General features: G+C 41.4%; 1 protein-coding gene across 1 annotated transcript in view; it reads right to left on the bottom strand.

Annotated features, from left to right (window-relative positions):
- Nucleotides 1-21,653, bottom strand: part of LOC126203175 (28S ribosomal protein S15, mitochondrial) — a 37,710-nt gene extending 16,057 nt beyond the window's left edge. The window contains exons 1-2 of the mRNA XM_049937416.1: nt 21,173-21,653; nt 12,157-12,290 (exon numbers count right to left, since the gene is read on the bottom strand). Coding sequence (XP_049793373.1) covers nt 12,157-12,290; nt 21,173-21,462 — 424 coding nt within the window. The 5' untranslated portion in view covers nt 21,463-21,653. The remainder of the gene's footprint in view (nt 1-12,156; nt 12,291-21,172) is intronic.
- Between the last annotated feature and the right edge of the window lie 456 nt (nt 21,654-22,109).

Raw genomic sequence — 22,109 nt, 5'->3', positions numbered from 1 at the left:
AAGTGGTTATTTTGGCTGGATCCTCAGGGTCACACTTCATATGTGTTTGTTTATATCATCAAAATGTCAAACTGATGATTGCGGGTGCAAAACTCAGTGATCTTAACTACAAAGAGTTACTAGATTTAATGGTCTGTGACACTAACGGTTATGACTGCATGATGAGTTTGTGTAATAAATGCCCTGGTAAGGAAACTGTTATTGAATTGTATCACGAATATGATGAGGAAATGCCAAACAGTTATTATCTTCACACAGTGGGTCACAACTGACAGGTCAGAAATGATAACGGTGGTTAAATCCCAGGATGAGTACTTGGAATCTTTAACTGATAACTTACAAAAACTCAAGTCACCACCAAAGTAAGTTTTTGAAGGACAAAAAAGCACAACTTAATGAAACTGAATGCATAGTGCTAGCTGATTTTACAGAAAATTTTACATTTGTGATTCAGGATGCAATACAAGGGCACCACTGGGTCAATGACCAGGAAACAGTGCATCCATTTATTCTCTACTTTAAAAATGAGAAACATGACGTTTGCAGTTCTTCAATTTGTATTCTAAGTGACTACTTCGAGCACAACACTTTGGCTGTACACGTGTTTCATAAAAGAAAATTTTCTCAAGGTTGAGAAGCTGATATACTTTTCAGATGGAAGTGGTAGTCAGTATAAGAACAAAAATAATTTTTCAAATCTGTGCAATGACAAAGTAGACTTTGGGTTGGAGGCTGAATGGCACTTTTTTGCATCTTGCCATGGTAAAAATGCATGTGATGGAGTAGGAGGTACAACAAAATGTAAAGTAAGAAAAGCCAGCCTACAAAGACCAATCATAGACCAAATTCTCACAGTACAGGACATGTATGTCTTTTGCAAGGCTAATAATAAGGGCATTACCTAATTTCTGATCAAGAAACAAGTGGTTCTGCATATGAAAACAAAACTTCATACCAGTTTTGAAAACTGTGTAGCAATAAAAGGAACAAGGCATTTCCACAAATTCCTTGGCATTGCAGAAAACTTAGTTCGATGCTATGTAACATCAGAAACTGAAATTTATGAGGATCACTGTATCAGTAAAATTACATCTCTGTCTTTAATGTTGAATGACATAGTGGCATGTGTGTATGATGGAAAGTGGTGGCTTGCAGAGGTTGAAAGAATAAGTTTGGAAAACAATTACGTTTTTGTGCATTTTACCATCCTGCTGGCCAAAGGACCTCATTCAAGAAATCTACTAGTGCCAAAGTTTGGATACCAGTGAAAAATGTTTTAAGGAAACTTTCAGTGCTTGAACTTGCCACAGTAACTGGGAGGTTCTATTCTATATCACAGAAGCTCTCTGAAGAAATAAGTGTTCTTAACTCACCACCACGTTTAGGAACAGTCGCACTCGAAGGATGTTAATTGAAAATATTTATTTCAAGTATGTCAAAATAATATAAATGTTAATTTCAGTGATGTTTCCACTTTTTGTATATAATTCAGTACCTTACTTCAATAATAATTGATTATATCCTGCCAATATCACACATGAATAGGCAACAGCCATAAGGTCTGTGAATTATCTCCTTATTTTCAAAAATTCATATCTTTGTTCACAGTCAGATATCAATGTTGACATTTTTACAGTACGTTGCTATCACATAGGTGTACAAACTGTGCCAAAATCATATTTTTATATTCAGTCCTGGCTGAGATAACTAACCCCGAACTTAACAAAAATGAAAATTTTTAAATTTCAAAAATTCATAAAAAATTAAGGAAACATTTGTACGCGTTTTTACTCTATATGAGGCTACTACTTTATGATATATAACTATAAGAAAAAATAGACTCTCATAAATAACTCCTTGTTTGCTATTTTTGGGCCTAAAAAGTGGATCTTTGAAAATTTGGATACCAAACTTTGGAGGTAATTTTGACTGGTTATTTTTGAATTTAGGGTATTTTGTGTAATAGACAATGTTGTAGAGGACACTTTTCTAAAAACAATCATGTCAATCGCAATGTTGTAATTTAACCCACTGCAGAGATATTCATATTTTAGGTAACGTCCCTAAACTGATACATCACTGCCCACTTACAAAAAAAAGGCCGCCATTCAGTAAAAAAAACTGTTTTGAACTTCTCAATTACAGGATAATCACATAAAAAAATAAAGTATTTCAAAATGGTCAAGCAACCAACTTAATTTTTATTGGACCATTCATTTGGATTGACCCCTATACAACGGTGACTGGTATTGTTTTTATTGAACATTGAGCAGCTGTAGTCCCATACTCCACCAGAAGATGGAATTACATTCTTCTGAGAGTAGAGGAAGAACGAGCACCGTGCTGCAGTAGTCTCCTTGATTGTGCAGAGTTTATTAGACAGGGCAGAGATCTCATATGCACCTGCAAATCTGCACCTGGGATTGGCAAAGCGAACAGGTAGTAAGTAAGTGTTCATCTAGCCAAACGGTCAGCCAGTTCACTCCCTGGGACACCCACATCACATGGTGTGTGTGTGTGTGTGTGTGTGTGTGTGTGTGTGTGTGTGTTGGTGGGGGGGGGGAGGCACTTATGGTGTGAGGTTATCAGCACCCCGTATGATATGGGACCCAGAGGAACAAAATTGAGCAGGCAGCACAACAAAGATCATGAATAGTGGAGACCTAAGTGTGACAAGAACATCGTTAGTCAATAGTTTAAAGACTGCTCACTGAATCAGTACATATTAAAAAACGGTCAAACAGGGTCCATTTAATAAAACTGAGGGCTCTACCAACGGCTATCAGCTCTGGTGTACACACAAGACGTGTTTCTGGCAGCGAATGGCATTTCATACTGGCAGGAGATGTAAAAGCATAGTATATGTCACAATTTTAAACCCTTCTGTGTAAAAGATGGTAGCATCCTGGAACTCTTGAAGGACTGCACATAACAGACACCGAAAGGTTATGGAGGAACAATGGTGTCAGGACCTTGGTAGAGATTGAAAGACTGGTCCTCATCTGTGACCTGGGCACCATCCAAGGGAGAGTGCATAAGAAAACACAGGGAGCACAATCTAGGGAGGGGAGATGAAGATCTGAGCAACGAAAAGTGAGGAATATTCCAATCTGCAGTCCTACCTGAAGGAGGATAACAGCAGGATGACACACCTCATATGTGACGAGAATGGTACATGTGGGATGATCAGGAAATCGTCAAATGGCGATTGCATAGAACAAGAGCTGGTACCATTGAATCTGAAGGGGGCAAGATCCCCACTTCAGCAAGGAGATTTAGTCTATGGGACTAGTCAGAAAGACACATGCCATGATAGTGGACTGGGTCTAACACTTTTAGAGCTGATGGAGCTGCCGAGTCATAAATCTGGCAACCATAGCCCAGTCGGGATGGAACCAGTGCCTGGTAAATATGGAAATGGGTAGCATGATCTGCACACAACACGTGTGGCCAAGGAAGTAGAGAGCATTAAATTTCAGAATGCAGCTAATCTTCAGGTGACAAATATGGGCAGGCCGGTTCAGCTTTTTATCAAAAAGGAGGCCGAATTAACAGAGATGGGGACTGTGCTACAATGTGCAGGTGCTGGGTATCTAAGCAGAGTTCTGGGTCAGGGTGGACTGACGTACGATGGGAGAAATACATGACCCACATTTTTGTAGGCAAGAACTAGAAACCAAGGGAAAGAGACCACACAAAGGCCTGCTGGATATCACCTTGGAGCTGGCATTCAGCAGCAGGGAAGACCAGCGGCCCAACAGAGGTCACTGGCCCATTAAATGCAATGAGGAAAAGAATGACACTCAGCACAGAGTCCTGTGGGATGCTGTTCTCTTGGACCCATGGGGAGTTCAGAAAAGTGCTGACTCTAACCCAGAACAACTGGTGGGATGAAAACTGATAAATAAAAAAATCTGTAGGGGGCCTTTAAAGTTCCAGTCATGAAGGCTGAGTAAAATGTGATGAAGCTAAGTGGTGTCATATACTGACGTTTAGAAAAAGCCTGTCAGATTGCTGTTTCCAAGCTAAGCAGGTGGTCGGTTGTGGTAGTGGATCAGCCCTCCCGGAAACCACACTGATAGGCGATCGGGGACAAAAGGCCCTAATATGTAGAACCCAGCATAATCTACGGGCTACCATGCTATCAAGCAGCTTACAAAATATGTTTGTCAGGCTAATCGGCCTACAAGTGTTGAGAGATGTCGGGTTCTTGCCCAGCCATTGCAAGTGGAAGGCAACTTGGGGTCAAAGACGCTTGAAGAACCTGACGAGATGTAGCCTTTGGGGAACATACTGGTCTTGAATCATGTGATGGTGAATTGACTCAGGGCCTAGGGCTGTTCCTGATCTGAGATAAGAGCTCTAGGTAGTTCCTAGTGAGTGATGGTTTCATTAGGATTCAGCTTGGTGGTGGGTGAAACATGAGGGAATGTCTTCAATTTGTCACTTCTGCAGCAGAAAAATAGTTGGATAGGAAGAGGATGCCAAAGCTGTCACAAAGTGGGTTGCAAGACATTTGACAAGAACTGATGAATCGGTACCAAGACTACCCAGTAGGACAAGACCCGGAACAACTGTTGAATGTTGGCAGGCCATAAAACCACAGAGCTTGACCCACACCCATGAAGAAGAGGCATACATCCTCAGAGAGGAAACATAGCAGTCTGAACACTTCCTCTTATTGTGTTTGACTAAATAGTGAGCCTTAGCATGAAGTCGCTTAGAAGTGGTAAGGTTGGTCTGCAAAGGATGTCGTTCGAACTGTTTCAAGGTTTGTCAGTGGGCGTCCTGTGGAAATGGGAACAGCAGTTCCAGTGGCGTGGATAATTGTTTTTGAGACACCTGGCACAGCCTCATCAATACAATCTGACAGCAGAGTATCCAAAGGCCAATTGGCTCTGTGAAATCTACAACATAGCAGTCACTCTGTCTGGATGCGGCAACGGAGTGACAGGATCACTGGAAAGTGGTCACTGTCACAAGGGCTGTTGTGAAGTGACAAATGTAGTGAATCTACCAAGATTACAGGAAGAGTTTCGTAGATTGATAACTGAAAAGGTGCCATGGGTGGCACTGAAGTGCATAGGAGAACCATCATTAAGGAGCTCCCAGATGAAGTAGTACTCCCCCACAGGGGGTGGGGAATGCTCAAATGGCTCTAAGCACTATGGGACTTAAATATGAGGGATGAACTTAAGTCACCAAGGAGAAAGGGAAGGGGCAGGGGGGGGGGGGGAAGTCTGGTTGTTGGATGATTAGTATGGTCAATTCAACATACGTAAGTGGCCTGCTTGCAGGTAGGTAAATGTTGCAAATGATAATAGCTAAGGCTGTTTGCACCAGTACCACTATTGCCTCCAACGAGGTTCAAAGGGAATCCATTCAACAATGACAACACCTGTATGAACCAAAGTACAGACCCCTCCAGATGCCCTCTAAGGACCAGTGCAGTTCCAGCAGAACACATGATAACCATTGAGCATTGGAGAATGGTCACCCATGAACTGTATTTCTTGGTGAGTAACGCAAGTTGCAGAAAAGAGAAAATAAGGTGGAGCATTTCTAGCTGGTGACAGTAGTACCCATTGCAATTCCAGTGAATGATGCAGTGGGCGGTCAGAGTAGGTGTCAAGAGGCCAGGAGGGCCCGTCATGCCACTGGGTCACACCAGTGAGGATGGAACCACATCCACAAACATCGGCTTAGAATCTGAATGCTTGGGGAATCTGGTGCCCCCAGGGGCACAGGAGGATCCTTGTCTGATTCTTCTTTTCCATCATAACCTTTGTTGGCCAAGGTTCGTTCAAGGTGCCATCCCCATTGAGCATAGGGACAGATGACTCACAAACAGCCCCGGGACCCACAGACTGTGGCTCCTTCGGCCACACCACTGTTTGGCATCATGCCTCGAATGTGAGAGTTGCTGGGGAGAGGATTCCTGAAAAGGCGCTCTGTCACTGCTAGATGCCAAATAAAGAGAATGCTTCTCTGACTGGGTGTAGGAAGTGGTTCCTGATGGAGATGCAGTGGGAACCACGGGTGAGGAGGGTTATGGGAGATCTGTTTTGGGAAAGGTTGAGGTTTTGTGTGTGTGTGTGTGTGTGTGTGTGTGTGTGTGTGTGTGTGTGTGGGAGGGGGGGGGAGGGGGGAGGGGGGGCCTCAATGACCATAATGGTAACGTAACTGATCATCATATCCACAGTACATAGGAAGTCATATTTCTTCCGTACCTCACTACATGACATGATCACTGGATCTGTACTCCTAGATCTTCTGTTCTTTCTTGAAAACTGGGCAACTGGTAAACGCGGAGGATGATGATCCGTGCAGCTGACACACAATGGTGGATGTTCACAATGATTACCTTCATGGAGTGATCGTCCACAGCTTCCACAGCAGGATGACATATGCCCAAAGTGTTAATATCCGACAAACCTCATAGGTAGTGAGACATACAGTTTCACATCACAAATCTACATCATGACCTTAATCTTCTCCAGGAGAAAATTCTCTTCAAATGCTAAAATAATGATGCCTGTATCCATACGATTATCCTTGGAACTGTTTTTGTATGTCTGATAAAATGTACACCGCATCGCTGGAGGTTAGTATTGGGCTCCTCATCTGCTTGGAGTGTAAGATCTCTGTGGAGGAGATTCCTCAGACAATGTTCAAAGTTTCGTGTGGGGCAATGGTCACAGTCATATTACCTAGACAACCACGTGGCTGAAGAACTGTAGATTGGGCAGCAGATAAAGTTTTATTTAATAATGAACAATTTTGCATTTTCCTTAGAGATCCAACTTCCCAAAATTTATCTTCAATGTTTCGACAAAAAATAACAGCTCCATTGTAATAAACATATTCACATCAGAACAAGTACTGGGTGAAGTATTTTGCTCCCAGACATCCGGCTTGTCCCTCTTCCCATGGCGTAGCTATGGAAGAAAACATCATGGAATTGTATCTCTCTGCAATATAATAATCTTTTCCATTTAAAGAGACTTCTGGGGCTTTGCGGCTCCAAGCAGAAGAAAGTTTAATTTGCTTCATGTGCAAATTTTCCACCATGGTATCACCCACTCCCAATAGGGCCTCTCCCCATGGATGCCACCCAGTTACAGTGACAGTTATCTGGCCAGCAAACCATTGCCCAGAGTCCTTGTGCTTCAGCTATGATGGCACATACTCTTTGGCTTGAGTGGGGGAGTTTCCAGTTCAGGCATCAACAGAGTGATCCCTGAGCAGTCTGGGGGCTACCAGCGTGCAGGTTCTTGATGAACCTCCCACTATGGCATGGCTACTGCGTTGGGTTTTGGGCATAGCCTCTTTGCAAGAAAAGAAGGGTGCAAAGAAAGAAGGCACAAGAGCTGGAATATATGCCACCCTGGGTGACCTTCCCGCACTATCCACACTTCTGTAAATTTGGAAAAGGAGTAGTCAAACACAACAAGGGGACCATAGAGTTAAGAATGAAAAGTTGTAGAATGCTGGAAGGGAAGAAAACAAATGTCCAAAATCACAAACCAGATCCAAGCACAATCGGTACACAGAAGACCACCCAAAGGACACAAAAAGATAGATTTGCAGCATGCAAAGGGAAGTAGAGCTGCAAAGGCTGGGGACCCTGGTGGCCAAGCAGGTACTCACAAAAGAGATGCAAGCCCTCTGGGGGTGTTAAGAGATGGAACATAAGCTTGGATTAAGGTCCAAGGGAGGTGGCACATGATTAGGACATTGGACTCGCATTTGGAAGGGCACCAGTTCAAATCTCTGAATGGCCATCCAAAGGGTTCCCTAAACTGCTTAAGGCAAATGTTGGGATGGTTTTTTGAAATGGACATTGCCAATTTTCCTTCCCCAACCAATGTTATGTTGTGTCTCTACTGACCTCACCATTGACAGAACATTAAGCTGTCATCTTCCTTCCTTTCAAGTTAGAGGAAGCAAATCTGCTGCGTCCTTTATAAAGGAAACATCCCAGTATTTGTCATAAGTGATTTATGGAGACTACAGAAAACCAAATGGGCAGATAGGGACATAAACCACTGCTGAATACCCCCCACCCCCCGTCCTCCCAAATTCAAATCCAGTGTGTTAACTAGTGCCACCTTGCTTGATGCAATAGAGAGAATGGAGTCAATGAGGTTTTACTGGAAATGTCCCATAATACAAGCAATAGGGAGAGAGAACAAATTAAGAACAGCAGACTGTGCAATAGCTTCCAGGAATGTAATGAAATAAAGACATGAAGGTTGAGAGAGGATGAGCTAGAGGTAGATGTAGAGCACTGGACTTGATAATAAAGGATCAACAAAGATGATAGCAATGCAACTAGTCAGCACTGAAAATTGGTAAAATGTAATTTGTGTGTGTGTGTGTGTGTGTGTGTTTCCCATATTAGTCAAGTCTGAAATATATTCTCCAAAATATTAGCGGTGTTTTCAGTCTTGCCCGTGTGCTCACTGACCATTCAATGAGTTGGTATCATTACTCCTTCTGTTATTCACATTACAATACCTTAGCCACATGTTAGTTTGTTAATGGTATGTAACACTTCTGCTTTCTACTGATCACGTAAGATAAATGGACTGAACATATTATTCCTAATTCCACAATGTTCTCATTTACATGGTTACTAGGAAACTCCTAATTCTTAAAGAACTAAAGTTTGCATGAAAGAGCTTCACACATATGATTACTTTACCGAGTTAATGTGTTACAAACTTGATGTTAAGCATGTTTCACCTTTACCCATTTCAAACAGTTAAATATTCTGAATGTTCACAAATACTAACAACAATCGTGTTACAAATGATTAGTTATGTAAACTCTTCATTAAATGCATCAATGGCATCTAATATTTACAAGTCAGTGTTTAACACATATCAATGTTTATGGCATCTAGTAAAGGAATAATAAATTGAAGTGTCATGTCTGATGTAGGAGTTGTAATTAATGCCATTTGAAGCAGAAGCAAGTTTTTCATGCAACTAAATGTTTATGACATCATATCTCCTGAACTGTTTGTTGTATCATGATATACTGTTGCAGGAACATTCAACAAAAAGTGTAGATATTGTCTCCAAAGAGTACTGCGAATACATTAAGTAGTAAAGAAGTAATAAATTAAAACATCATGCCTGATGTTGAAGTTTCACTGCATTCTAAAGTCACTACATCATTTCATTCTCAAATATGGGAGGAATAAAGTTTGGCCATTTGCAGGCCATCAATGGGCCTGGGTACTGTGTCCGGGATAGTCATTTAGTAATATAGATGGACAAATCCTAAAATCAAACTGTGAATCTGTCGAAATTGTTATGCACAGAGCAATGCATGATTGTTCTCCTATATCCTGTCTTAGAAAATTTCGAAAATACGAGTAGAACGATATTCATTAATATTCTGCATAACTTTACACCCAGTTAATGTTGTTGTGGCCACAGAACTCAATACTTAAATCTCGCTGATAAAATTCTTTCATGAGCAAAAGTATTGTGTAAGTATCTTAATACTTTGTAATGTCAACTGCACTATATGATTTGGAATTTTTTTAGTACTGTATGAATCCTTGCACATCTGAGATTTAATAATCCCCTAATTTCCTTGCTGCTAGTGCCCTGTAAATGTATCTACTATTTCTCCTCTAAACGTAATTTTGTGAGCAATCTATAAAATGGTGTTGCACAAGAAATTTTGATTCAGTTTTCCCACAACAGATAATAAACAATCTTCCCACAATAAATAATCATGGAATATTTTTGATATCTCATTAATGTCAGTAACATCTTTAACCTCTCACTTACATGAATTGAAGTGTTTATACAATTCCTGTCCCCCACCCCTGAGAGACCAATACCATATACAGTATTAACCATACAGGGCCCTTCCCTACTTGGATTATGTTTCAATATCTTAAAGGAGAAGAGCATTCTTATGTGTAATAAAATGTCCTTGGGAAAACATTTCATTTAGCAGCAAAGCAGCGGGTCCTGATACTGATGATCCTTAAAAGCTTAAAAGAAGAATGTAGATTTGTGTTTTTACATTTCTTGTGTATTTATGTATGTCTCAATTTTTTATATTTCGGCAGAGCCTAACATTAATGTCAAAGCCTAATCACCTGATCACCCAACAGCATCTTCTTTCACACTGGAACTATCTGGCAAGCAAACCATTATGCTGTACTGAATGAGCACCTTCTTTTCACAGAATTATTTAAGTGTAGGTCGTATCTTGTAAAATGCTGTCCACAGTCAGGACCAGAATCAAGTGAATGGGAGCCAAGCCAACTGTCATAACAGACATTTCCAAGGACACAGACATAACAGAACCTTTGAGGTACCTGATGGGACTCTGCACATCTCTATCTAGATTTTTTAACTTTCGAGTTACTATATGATGTGTAGCAGAGGATAGATTCATTCTATCCACCCTCTTCCTATTCCTTTTGCGGACAGTGCACAGGTCAAAATCTTCCGACCCCCACCACTGTATAAATTTTGTTATCGTGATGAATATGCAACAAGTATGTTGATGGAAGTAATATGGTTATTTATTTTGGGACGTGGGCACTGAGAATATTGAGAGTAAACTTCCTTGTAATGACATTCTTGTAGGACCTCTCACAGCAACTAGTTGAAGATTTGTGTGACACTTTCCTCAAATCTTCATTCCATTTTCCATTAATTCAACATTGGTGGGGGTTCCAAATTATTGAACATTGTTCACGAATATGAGTTTGAATATACTACTTATAATGATTCTGTATTACAGGGGCCTTCATCAACAGTAGATTATGATATCTATCCTGATTGATGAAAATTACGATTCCACTCTTTTTTCAGTTATGTTTTATCTAAAACTGCAAAAAATGGGAGCCTATGAGATCTATGTACTGTATGGGAACACTTATTTAAATTTCATTCTTTCCTGTGTTTTCTAGAAACTCCATATCTGTCTTCGATTTTAAGGAATTTAATTAACCTATAAATTCCATTTGTTTTACTTGACTGTAATTGACATATATTGCACACTATACAGTATTTGGTTACATCATTTTCTAGTAACATTTTCTTTTCCACTGAATTAAGAACTGTTATAATCTTTCATGAAAACTGTCACATAGAAGGAAGTACAAGATATTTGTTATTTTAGCAATGTGACATACTTCATAAATTTTACAAAAGCTGTATCAAAAATTTATGATCAATAATATATAATTATTTATATATTTTTTTTATTTCTATAATTTTTGCTATCTCAATGGTTGTATTTTGTTTGCAACTGCATGTATGCAGAAAAATATATACCAAAATTATTTTGATTAAGTACTGGTTCTGGAACAATTTAGAACTCCACGCTGTAATGTAGCATTGTGCCATGTGTCAAAACTAGGGCAGCCTTTGTTTCAAATTTTTTTTTTTCCACTCCTTGTTTGAAACTTGTAGAAAAGTCCTTGTTTAAGAGATGAGTAGTATGTTTGGACCGGCCACAGTGAATTACGTGTGCATCATGTACGTAATTTTTATTTAAAGTTGAGATTTTTAATTGAAAAGGTATCTGAAACGTAATATAATCTTGTCAGATTGCAAACAGTGTTTATCATATATATATATATATATATATATGTATGTATGTATGGAAGACTCTCTAGCAAAATGCATAAAGCTGAGGCATGAATTTGATTGTTTGCCTTATGTGAAGTGGAAATAAACTATGATGCCTTGAAAATGTGAAGAAGTATCTTCACTTACTATTAAGATCTTCGACGTGAAACTTTGATAAAACAGTATGAGTATTAAAAAATCTTTCTACTCATTATAACAACGATTTCAGAACCAGTTTTCTGCACTGCTGTTTCTTGTTCCATACAACTATGCATTTATATAACCGACCATCTTGCTGAAGAAATGCAAGTACATCAATAACAGTTTATGTAACAAAGACTTTTAATTATACTTAGGTAATGGCACTGTAGTGTTAGATAGTGATATGATAACTATACTTTTGCATTCCCTGCTTTGTCCAAAAACAAAGCATTTTTTAAATACATGTTTGTCCAGTGTTCATTTTTTTTACCGGAGCAAGTGAAAGCAATGAAGTTTGTCACAGGCAATTCCTATCAAAATATCAAACTTCATCCTTACTTACTAACAGCTTCATCTGAAGTTTTGTCCAGGTTATGCACTTTCACAGAGTCCACCATTTCATCCCTTGCTACTTTTGCAGTAACATTTGCATGTCTGAAGTCGAGCGAGAGAATTCTTTTCGCAAGATCACTGATACTGGAACAAGGGAAATATTCAATGAGACAGTAAATAATTAAAATGTAATCTCTCTCTCTCTCTCTCTCTCTCTCTCTCTCTCTCTCACACACACACACACACACACACACACACACACACACACACACACACACACACACAAACGCATACTCCTGTGATCGCAGAAAGACTGATTATTGATATTCAATTAATGAGAACAGTTGCCTGGGCAGATTAAGGTCGAGAGCAGGTAGAGAAAGACACATGAGGCAAGGATGTGGCAGCGGGATAATGTGAGGTAGGCCTAGATCTTTCGACAGATGACTCAACTGTTGTAAAACATGATGAAAGGAGTTCAGAGGGTAGAGCATATAAGTGTATGTGTGTGTGGGGGGGGGAGAGGGGGAGAGAGAGAGAGAGAGAGAGAGAGAGAGAGAGAGAGAGAGAGAGAGAGAGAGAGACGAAGGGGGAGGAGAGAGAGAGGGGGGGAGAGGGAGAGGGAGGGGGAGAGAGAGAGGGAGACAGAGAAAATATGCCCACATTATGAGGTGGGAGAGAGGAGGAAGCTGCAGAGGAGATGGCAGTAACATTAAACAGTGGGAAACTGGTTATCAGAGTTTTAGGCAAGGGCTACTGCAAGAGCACTGGATGTGCTCCCCATGCCCATGGCCCTGCGATCTGTCTTTCTCATTGTCCTTCTGGTACTAAACCCATCACCTCTTTCCTAATTCTTCTAGCCAGTCACATTGTGACGCAAAATTATTTCACTTTCAAAGGCCAAATCTACAAACAAACCTGAGGTGCTGCCATGGCTACTTGCATGGCACCATCTTACATCAACTTATTTAAGGGCCATCTGGAGGAATACTTTGTATCCAGTCAACACCTAAAACTTATTGTCTGGTTCAGATTCACTGAAGACATTTTCACAAAATTGACTCAGGGCAGATATAGCCTTTGCTCTTTTCTCTGTAACCTCAATGCCTACTCCCAAATCTACATGTAGGGAATGTAGAAATTTTGGTGTTATCCACTAGATCACCTTTTCACTTCTGTTGCTTTCATCCCATTAAGAAATTTTGAGTTGTATCAGCTGGGAAGTACTGAATCCAGTCACAAATCTGTTCCAGCACTCAGTAATGTACTATTTTGTACATTAAATATCAGTGTTAAAAAGATCCAATATGTCAGTAATATGATATACTATTCTGAACACTGTTTAAATTCTATTTATTGAATTGTTTTGTCCAGTTCATGTTTTTGGTGCAGTGTGAGAAGGAATGTTGGGTATACATCCGCAGATTTTGTGAGATTGGCCAATTTTTTTTGCCCCATATTTTCATAAAGTTCTGGTTGTTAATGTAACCAGGAGCCGAATATAGGACTTTAATGTATCTAATTACATTATACTTTCAATTAAAAAAATATGATTTTCAATAAACATCTGAAAGCTGTAGTACACCAACTACTGAAAGACTAACCAACATTTACCACCCGACACTATCGAGGTGGGTAAGACTTATAAGTCAATTTACATATAAAAAAAAGTATTTTGTGCCATTAAAAGTTGTAGCATGTTAGCCTACATATTGAGTTCTAATTGCTGTATTTTGTTATAGTAAGAATCAGAGACCGTTAACTTCTTACTTTGTCATTGATAACAATATTGGAAACTCCTGGATGGAAAAATACATAAAATAAGTGGACCAATGCATGACACATAGAAACATGTAACAGAAAACGATATTCACACTAACTGTTGAGCTCTTGCTCCTTCTCCAGTAAAACTACACACACACACCGCAGCCCAATCACAGACATCTCCTACCCTGTAAAAGCCACAGACATGTGTGAAACAGCCATGTTATATATCAGCTTGTTGCAATTCCTGTACAGCATTCTATGTGGGCATGACAAGTAACAAACTATCTACTTGCATGATTGACACTCACCAAACTGTTACATACTGCAAACTTGACCATACAGTTGCTGAATATGCTGCACACCCAACACTAATGACTTCAATAGCTGCTTCACTTTGCTTGTCATTTCGATAATTGCTTACAGCTTTCTCTGAACTAATAAGGTGAGAACTCTCTCTCTCTCTCTCTCTCTCTCCAGCACATCCTGTACTCTAGCAATACCCCCGTGCCTAAAACCTTACTGCCTTGCCCCCGTCCCCTTTCCACGTGACAACCAAACTATAGGGTCACCAGTCCCTTTTTCCTGACACAAGCAAGGCTCAAGGAACAATAACACCCAACACCACACCTAAAAAGAAAACGAATGAAACGAACAAAAAACAGGGAAAACATACACTACAAGGAAAAGTCGAAGTTGGTATTAAAACCAAAGAGCAGATTGTCTGGGCTGGCTGATCACAATAATGTAAGAGGATGAGCCAGCCATTCTGCAACACATTAAAATGTCCACCCCAAAAAGACAAGGCGAGATGAACACATGTAGGGAAAAGATGACCACCAAGACAAACAAATGCAAAGAAAGTGTGACAGAGTTAAAATGGAGGGAGGGTGGCAACCTCAGAGAGAAGGCTAAATGCCCACCCTTAGATGGTATGATAAAAACCCCCTCATGAATAAAACGTAAAACTAAATCTGCTGTTGAGGCACTGTTGCCCAACACTGAAGTTAGGGTGCTGGGAGGATTAAAAGTCTGCCGCAGAGTGGCTAAAAGTGGGCAGTCCAGCAAGATGTGGGCGACAGTCATATGTGAGTCACAATGGTACCAAGGTGGGTCCTCCTGGTGGAGGAGGTAGCTATGTGTTAACCATGTATGGCCAATGTGGAGCTGAAAGAGAACCACAGAGTCCCTGTGAGAGGCCTGCATGGAGGTCTTCCGCACATCTGTAGTCTCCTTAAGGGCACACAGTTTGTTGTGCGTACCGAGATTATGCCATTCTGTCTCCCAAAGCCAAAAACCTTGTAGCGTAATAATGATCACAGGTCAGTAACAGGGATGCTGACCTCCAGAAATGGTTTCTGTGTAGCCTGTTGGCAAGTTCGTTTCCTGGGATTCTGACGTGGCCTGAGGTCCACACAAAGGAACGACCAGACCATTCCAGGGCATAGATGGATCCCTGTATGGTCGCTATCAAAGGATGACAGGGGTAGCACTGGTCGATAGCTTGTAGGCTGCTAAAGGAGTCCGTACAGAGAAGAAACGACTCGCCAAGGCACGAGCGGATGCGCTCAAGAGCAGTGAAAATACTGCAGCCATCTGACAAAGAACGCTGTTCAACATGTCCTCCATGAACATATGCGAAGCCAATGTGACCATCAGCCATCGAGCCATCAGTGAAAACCATTTCATGGTCCCGGTACATGTCAAGAATCAAGAGGAAGTGACAACAGAGAGCTGCGGTGTTAACTGAGTCCTTAGGATCATGTGAAAGGTCCAGGCGAAGCTTCGGCCTGGGTGTACAACATAGAGGTGTAAGTGAATGGACCTCGAGTATAGATGGTAAAGGCAACGACTCCTCTTCAGACAGAAGAGATCGGACACGAACCGCAATCGTAAACCCTGACATGGGCCTCTGATGTGGGAAATGAACCACTGTGGATGGGAAAAGTAGACAGTAATTCGGATGCTCAGGAGAACTATTAATGTGTGCAATGTAACCGGCGAGCAGTTGTGCACGCCTAACCTTCAATGGAGGGACTCTAGCCTCCACCAGGACGCCGGTCACTGGACTCGTCCTAAAAGCTCCTCTTGCCAGTCGAACGCCAAGCGGTGCAGTGGGTCAAGTAAACGCGCAATGCTGAGGGCAGCACCAAACCATAAACCAGACTCCCGTAGTCTAGCAGGATTGAACAAGGGCTCTGTAGAGCTGCAGCAGTGTAGAGTGATCTTCACCCCAGTTGGTGTTGCTCAGGCTGTGGAGGGCATTGAGGTGCTGCCAGCACTTCCCCTTCAGCTGATGAAGATGAGGGAGCCACATCAATCGGGCATTGAAAACCAGTCCTAAAAACTGGAAGCCTTGGGTTAGAGCCCATGACTGCGCCTTGTGGATGGCTCCCTGTAGGTGCCGATTGACAACACCAGTACTGGAGGAGCAGTACGAAAAGCAGAAGTCGTCTGCATACAGAGAAGGTGAGACCGATGGCCCGACAGCTGCTGCTAGACTGTTAATGGCCACTACAAATAGAGATACACTCAATACAGAGCCCTGCGGTACCCCATTCTCCTGGATTTGGGGGAACTATAGGAGACTCCAACTTCGACATGGAAAGTATGGAGCAATAGGAAATTTTGATAAAAATTGGGAGCGGGCCCAAGAGACCCCACCCATATAATGTGACAAGGATATGATACCTGAGTTTCTCCTGGCGTATACAACTTTCAAATAACTTCCGGGAATTCAGCCAGGTAACACTTTCAGCGACCGCCGATATTTCGGCGGGAGAACACCCCGCCATTTTGCCTTGAAAATGGCAGGGTGTTCTCCCGCCGAAATATCGGCGGTCGCTGAAAGTGTTACCTGGCTGAATTCCCGGAAGTTATTTGAAAGGATATGATGTCGCCAGATAGTGTCGTAAGCTTTATGTAAATCAAAAATGGTAGAGTGACCCTGGCAGAAACAGCCCTGGAATGGAGCCAGTAAGCCAAATGACTCCAGGACCCAACATGTTCTAACAGCTTACAAAGAACGTTGGTGAGGCTGATGGGCCAATAGCTCTCCACATCAAGTGGGTTTTTACTGGGTTTGAGCACTGCAATGATGGTGCTCTTCTGCCACTGCGATGAAAGACGCCATCACCCAAGATCCGGTTGAAGATGACGAGGAGATGTCACTTGTAGTTGGACGGGAGATGTTTGATCATCTGACTGTAGATCCAATCTGGCCCAGGAGCTGTGTCGGGGCAATGTGGAAGGACGCTGAAGAGCTCCCACTCTGAAAATGTAGGGTTCATTGTTACGTTCAGTGAACAAGAGGGCTTTCTTTTCCATCCACTGTTTGAGGGTGCGAAAGATGGCACTGGGGGAATGACAGGAAGATGGGAAAGTGGTCACTACCATACAAGTCATCATGGGCTGCAGAGGGATAAATCAATGGCCGAGTAAGTGCCATGAGCCACAGTGAAATGTGTGGGTGCCCCAGTATTTGAGAGGCAGACGTCGAGTTGAGAGAGTAAAGTTTTGACATTTCTATGTGGGCCAGTAAGCACAGTGCCACCCCACAAGGGGTTGGTTGGTTTGGGGAAGACCAGACAGCTTGGTCATCGGTCTCATCGGATTAGGGAAGGATGGGGAAGGAAGTCGGCCGTGCCCTTTGAGAGGAACCATCCCGGCATTTGCCTGGAGTGATTTAGGGAAAGCACGGAAAACCTAAATCAGGATGGCCGGACGCGGGATTGAACCGCCGTCCTTCCGAATGCGAGTCCAGTGTCTAACCACTGCGCCACCTCGCTCGGTCCCACAAGGGGTTATGGGCGTTAAAATGTCCCAAAAGTAAGAAAGGTTTAGGGAGTTGAATCAGTGCAGCCAACACATTCAGAGGTACTGCACCATCTGGAAGAAAATATACATTGTAGACAATTATTTCCTGTGTCGTCCTTATCCTGACAGCCACAGCTTCAAGAGGGTTAGAAGAGGCACAGGTTCATTGCATACTGAGTTCTGGACATAGACACAAACTTCACCTGACACCCTATTATAGTCGCTACGATTTTGGTAATACCCATACAGCCGCGAAGGACAGGGGTCCGCATTGCCGGGAATCAGGTTTCCTGGAGGGCAATGCAGAAAGCATGTGTAAATCTTAACAGTTGCTGTAGCTCAGCCATGCGGTGGAAAAAACCGCAGCAGTTCCACTGGAGGATGACGATATCTTGAGGCTGGGAAGGCATGAAGCACGCAAGGAGGAGGGTTACACCTCAGGGTCACCTGCTGCCACTGATTGAGTATTTTTATCCATTCCTATGGCGGATGAGGCGTGTGTGAGATCCAGGTCCTCAGGGGACGCTGAGATATCCACCTCATCTGCAGGTGCAGAATTGGTATGGAGTGGTGATGTTGGGGCCACTCGAGGGTCCTTTTTCATAGTAGACTTCCTTGTTTGCTTGCCCTCTCATTTCTCTTTAGGGGCTTGCTGGGAGGACTTCCCCCGAAGTAGCTTCAGGCACGGAGGAAGACTGTGAAGCTCTTTGTCCAGCAGTTTTTGGCTCCTTTAGCCACTGGTGAGTGTCCGCTGTGGCATTAGTGGAGACTTTGGGAGAGATGGTCCCAAGGGACCCCTTCTGCACGAGAGGAGCCGGAGGAGGCTGTTGCTTCTCTGGCTGGTGGGAGGGGACCAATGTCCCCCTGCGTTTGGGGGGGGGGGGCTTGCTCCCAAAATAGGTGCTTTGAGAGCAATGGAAGGAGATTTTCCTCCTCCCACCAAGGGGTGGATGTATTCTGTTGCCACTGTTTGTGGCACAGAGTGTGATGCAACTGGTACTTGTGATGGTAATATAACTGCACCGTATGCGGATGTCAACCGAACGGGGTGTAATCGTTCAAATTGGTGCAGTTGTGGAACGACTAGTGGTGAATGCAGAAAAAAAGTGAAAATTCTTAGTAGCTGATGCATCAACTTTGGCTCAGGTAGCTGCAAGTACCACAATTACACAGGTTTTTCATGTGTCTATTGATGAAATTCAAGGAATCAATGTGAAACTTAATCTTTTTCAAATATTTTCTTCAGCATCATACATAAAAAGCATTCACTCCTTTCACTACAAGAAATGAGCAATACAAACATATCTGCTGTCTCCAAAGAATTTTGGTGCTGCAGATAATCATACTCAAGAAACTATAGAAAGTGTATATAAGAATATACAGCCTACAGTTGCAGGTTAACTTTATCGTTTACCTAGGTTTCAATGTTAATAATAACGTCTTCTTCAGAACATAAAATATTATTTAAATGTTTGCCTAAAACAAGCCATGCCCTAAATCAACTTTATAAAACTTGATGCATAACCATAAGGTTTGTCACTTCTATTAAACAGGTTGTAGCAAATTCTCTTTAAGCCCGTTGTATGGGCCTCGACGAAGGCTTAAAGAGAATTTGCTACAACTTGTTTAATAGAAGTGACAAAATCTTATGGTTATGCATCAACTTTTATAAAGTTGACTAAGGACATGGCTTGTTTTAGGCAAACATTTAAAATAATATTTTATGTTCTGAAGACGACGTTATTACTAACATTGAAACCTAGGTAAACGACAAAGTTAACCTGCAACTGTAGGCTGTATATTCTTATATAAACAATATCAGTTGCTGTCGCTGCATAAAAATGTTAAAAATTATATACAAAGTGTGAAAGTTGGAGACTGGTACAAAGTAGAATATGACAGTAAATTCAATGCTGGAGAAGTACACACACTTTTTGGAAATTCTTACTTAATCAGTGCACTGGTGTGAGCTGGTCACTATTGGAAATGGCCTGTAAAAGGTGATGAAATTAATCCACTTGATGCTCTCAATGCAAGACAATATTTTCAGTTCTCTGACTTTTAATTGAATTTACAGTTCATTTTCCGAGATGTAATGCTCTTATAATTTTTTATAGTGTTTGAAAAGTGAAAGGTTAATGTTAAGCATATCTTATTTGGCAATTAATGTCATATTTTCATTTCTCTGCTTGCAGGAAAAAAGTTTTCCCAACAAGAAGTGGCAAGTAACATGAGTCACGTAACGTTGAGTCATGCACCTTTTTCAATATATTACAATATTTCATATGGCATAAATATTTTTAGAAATTTGCGAATGCCAACCTAATATGCATTTTCTTTGATTAAAACCCAGATCCACACTCCTAATAGTTTGAGGACACTTTTGACCTAAAATGCGCATCAGAAATAGAATGTCCCAAATTTGTAACATGAGTCACAACATAAATTACATTCTTGTTCTTTAATTTTAATGCTCTTTCCTCCTTAAACAACACTTCAAGAGCTTTGCTTAAATAACACAGTTTACAATGATGATCTACAAAAGAAAATATGGGTTTATAGGCTAATAACAAGTCAACATAATAAAACATTGATTTCAAAATGTAACGAGTCACTATGGAATCTCCCTCCCATAGGCTACCAGTCCTACCCTCATAAAGCTTGTTCTGTACGTAGTGTGTTGTATATTTTGCCCAAGTGATTTGTGCTGTGTTACCAAGTGACAAATTCTATATCATTGCGAGATTATCCTTGGATGAATAAATAAACTAAATTTACAGAAACCTATGATGACACCCTGACCCAATGCCAATACCTTTGAGGCATTCCAATTTTTTTCCTCAGAATGTGGCTCATAAGTGAAAAATACCAACAAAAGTCTTTTTATGCATCTGCCCCCTGAACACAGGTATTTATTCAAAATGAAATACGAAGCCCCATTCTGAATAAATTTAATGTCTTCTTGTTGGAGTGTTGCAATCTTTCCTGTGTTTTGCTTCTTTAAATAATTACAGATTACCTGAAACCTATTTAAATTTACTGTAATCCGAATAGCATTCCTGCAAAGATCTACAGTTTTCCCTAACAGTAAAATGTTTTTCTCCTCTGGAAACGACTACGCTATAGTAAAGTTCTTTTTCAATCACTGTATGAATTGTGAGGATAGATAAAGCTGTTGACTGTAAGATATAGGCTGGGTGAAAAAGTAAAGTTCTTTTGTCGACACTGTATGAATTGTGAGGCCCTACAGAGCTGTTGATTGTAAGGTACGAGCTTCGTGGAAAATGATAGGAGTTTCTCACATAACATTACTGGTATCCTACAGAAACGCCCACAACAATATCAAAACGACTCACCACTATAATCACATGTTTACGGTTGGAATAGTATACGCTCAGTTAATAAGAGGCATATCTCAGATATAAGATGTTCACGTTAGGACTTACTCTTTACTTGCTTCAACTTTTTCAAATTCGGGAGGCAGCCGATTCGTGTCCACTTCAGCAGCGGGCTCCAGGTCGCCGCTCTTTACTGGATCTATGCAGGGAATCTTCGGCGGGCGAACCCATTTTATTATGAGGTTGGACTTGAATGTTCTTGCTTGCAAACACTGGACACTTGGAAAAAATGTTTCAGTAAACAAACTACTGGACGAAGCAGCATGCGAAAAAGTTCTCTGTATGCAGGGAACGAGTTTCACTACAGGCAGATGCCTGCTGTTAAGTATCACTGACATGCTTCTCACGTTCACACAATAATGCACATAACAGTAACAAAATAATTTTGCGCTGTACGCAAATCTGTCATGAATCTTCCACACTTGTTTTCATTCTCTCAATGTTGCCACAAGCGGAACATCAAATGTTGCAGGTATCTCAAAATTTCCCTTCACGACGCTTAATCCGTGATCATTGCACTAAATCAAAGACATAAGGCCTATCCACACTGGACGTCACGTTAGGTCACGGCACCGTCACGTCAGGGTGTATTCCCACTCTGCGTCACATCAGCTCAATTCGCTTAAGCCGAGCTGACACAGGTGGTGCTACAACATGTGGTTTTCTGTAGTGGCATCGTGAGCTACCGTTAACACAGGACACCACAAATTCTACGTAATTGTACAGTTTTTGATACAGCGTCAAATGAAATAATGTGTGAACGTTTAGTGCAGGTTATAGCATTAGAGCTGTGAGAATAGTTAGATAAAAGGAAGCCGAAACGCAAATGCTGTATCCGAAAATAAATTTCGCACATAGATAAACACAATTTTTAAAAGAAATAACAGTCGAAGACGAAAATGCTGTCTGCAGTGGCAAACTAACCAATAGCTGGCATGTAAATATCATCTGCAGACAAGCCAATCTTCCAAGGATTTAGAATGTT

The sequence above is a fragment of the Schistocerca nitens genome, chromosome 9, assembly GCF_023898315.1.
Source record: "Schistocerca nitens isolate TAMUIC-IGC-003100 chromosome 9, iqSchNite1.1, whole genome shotgun sequence".
Taxonomy (NCBI): domain Eukaryota; kingdom Metazoa; phylum Arthropoda; class Insecta; order Orthoptera; family Acrididae; genus Schistocerca; species Schistocerca nitens.
This window is presented reverse-complemented; position numbering and strand designations above follow the sequence as displayed.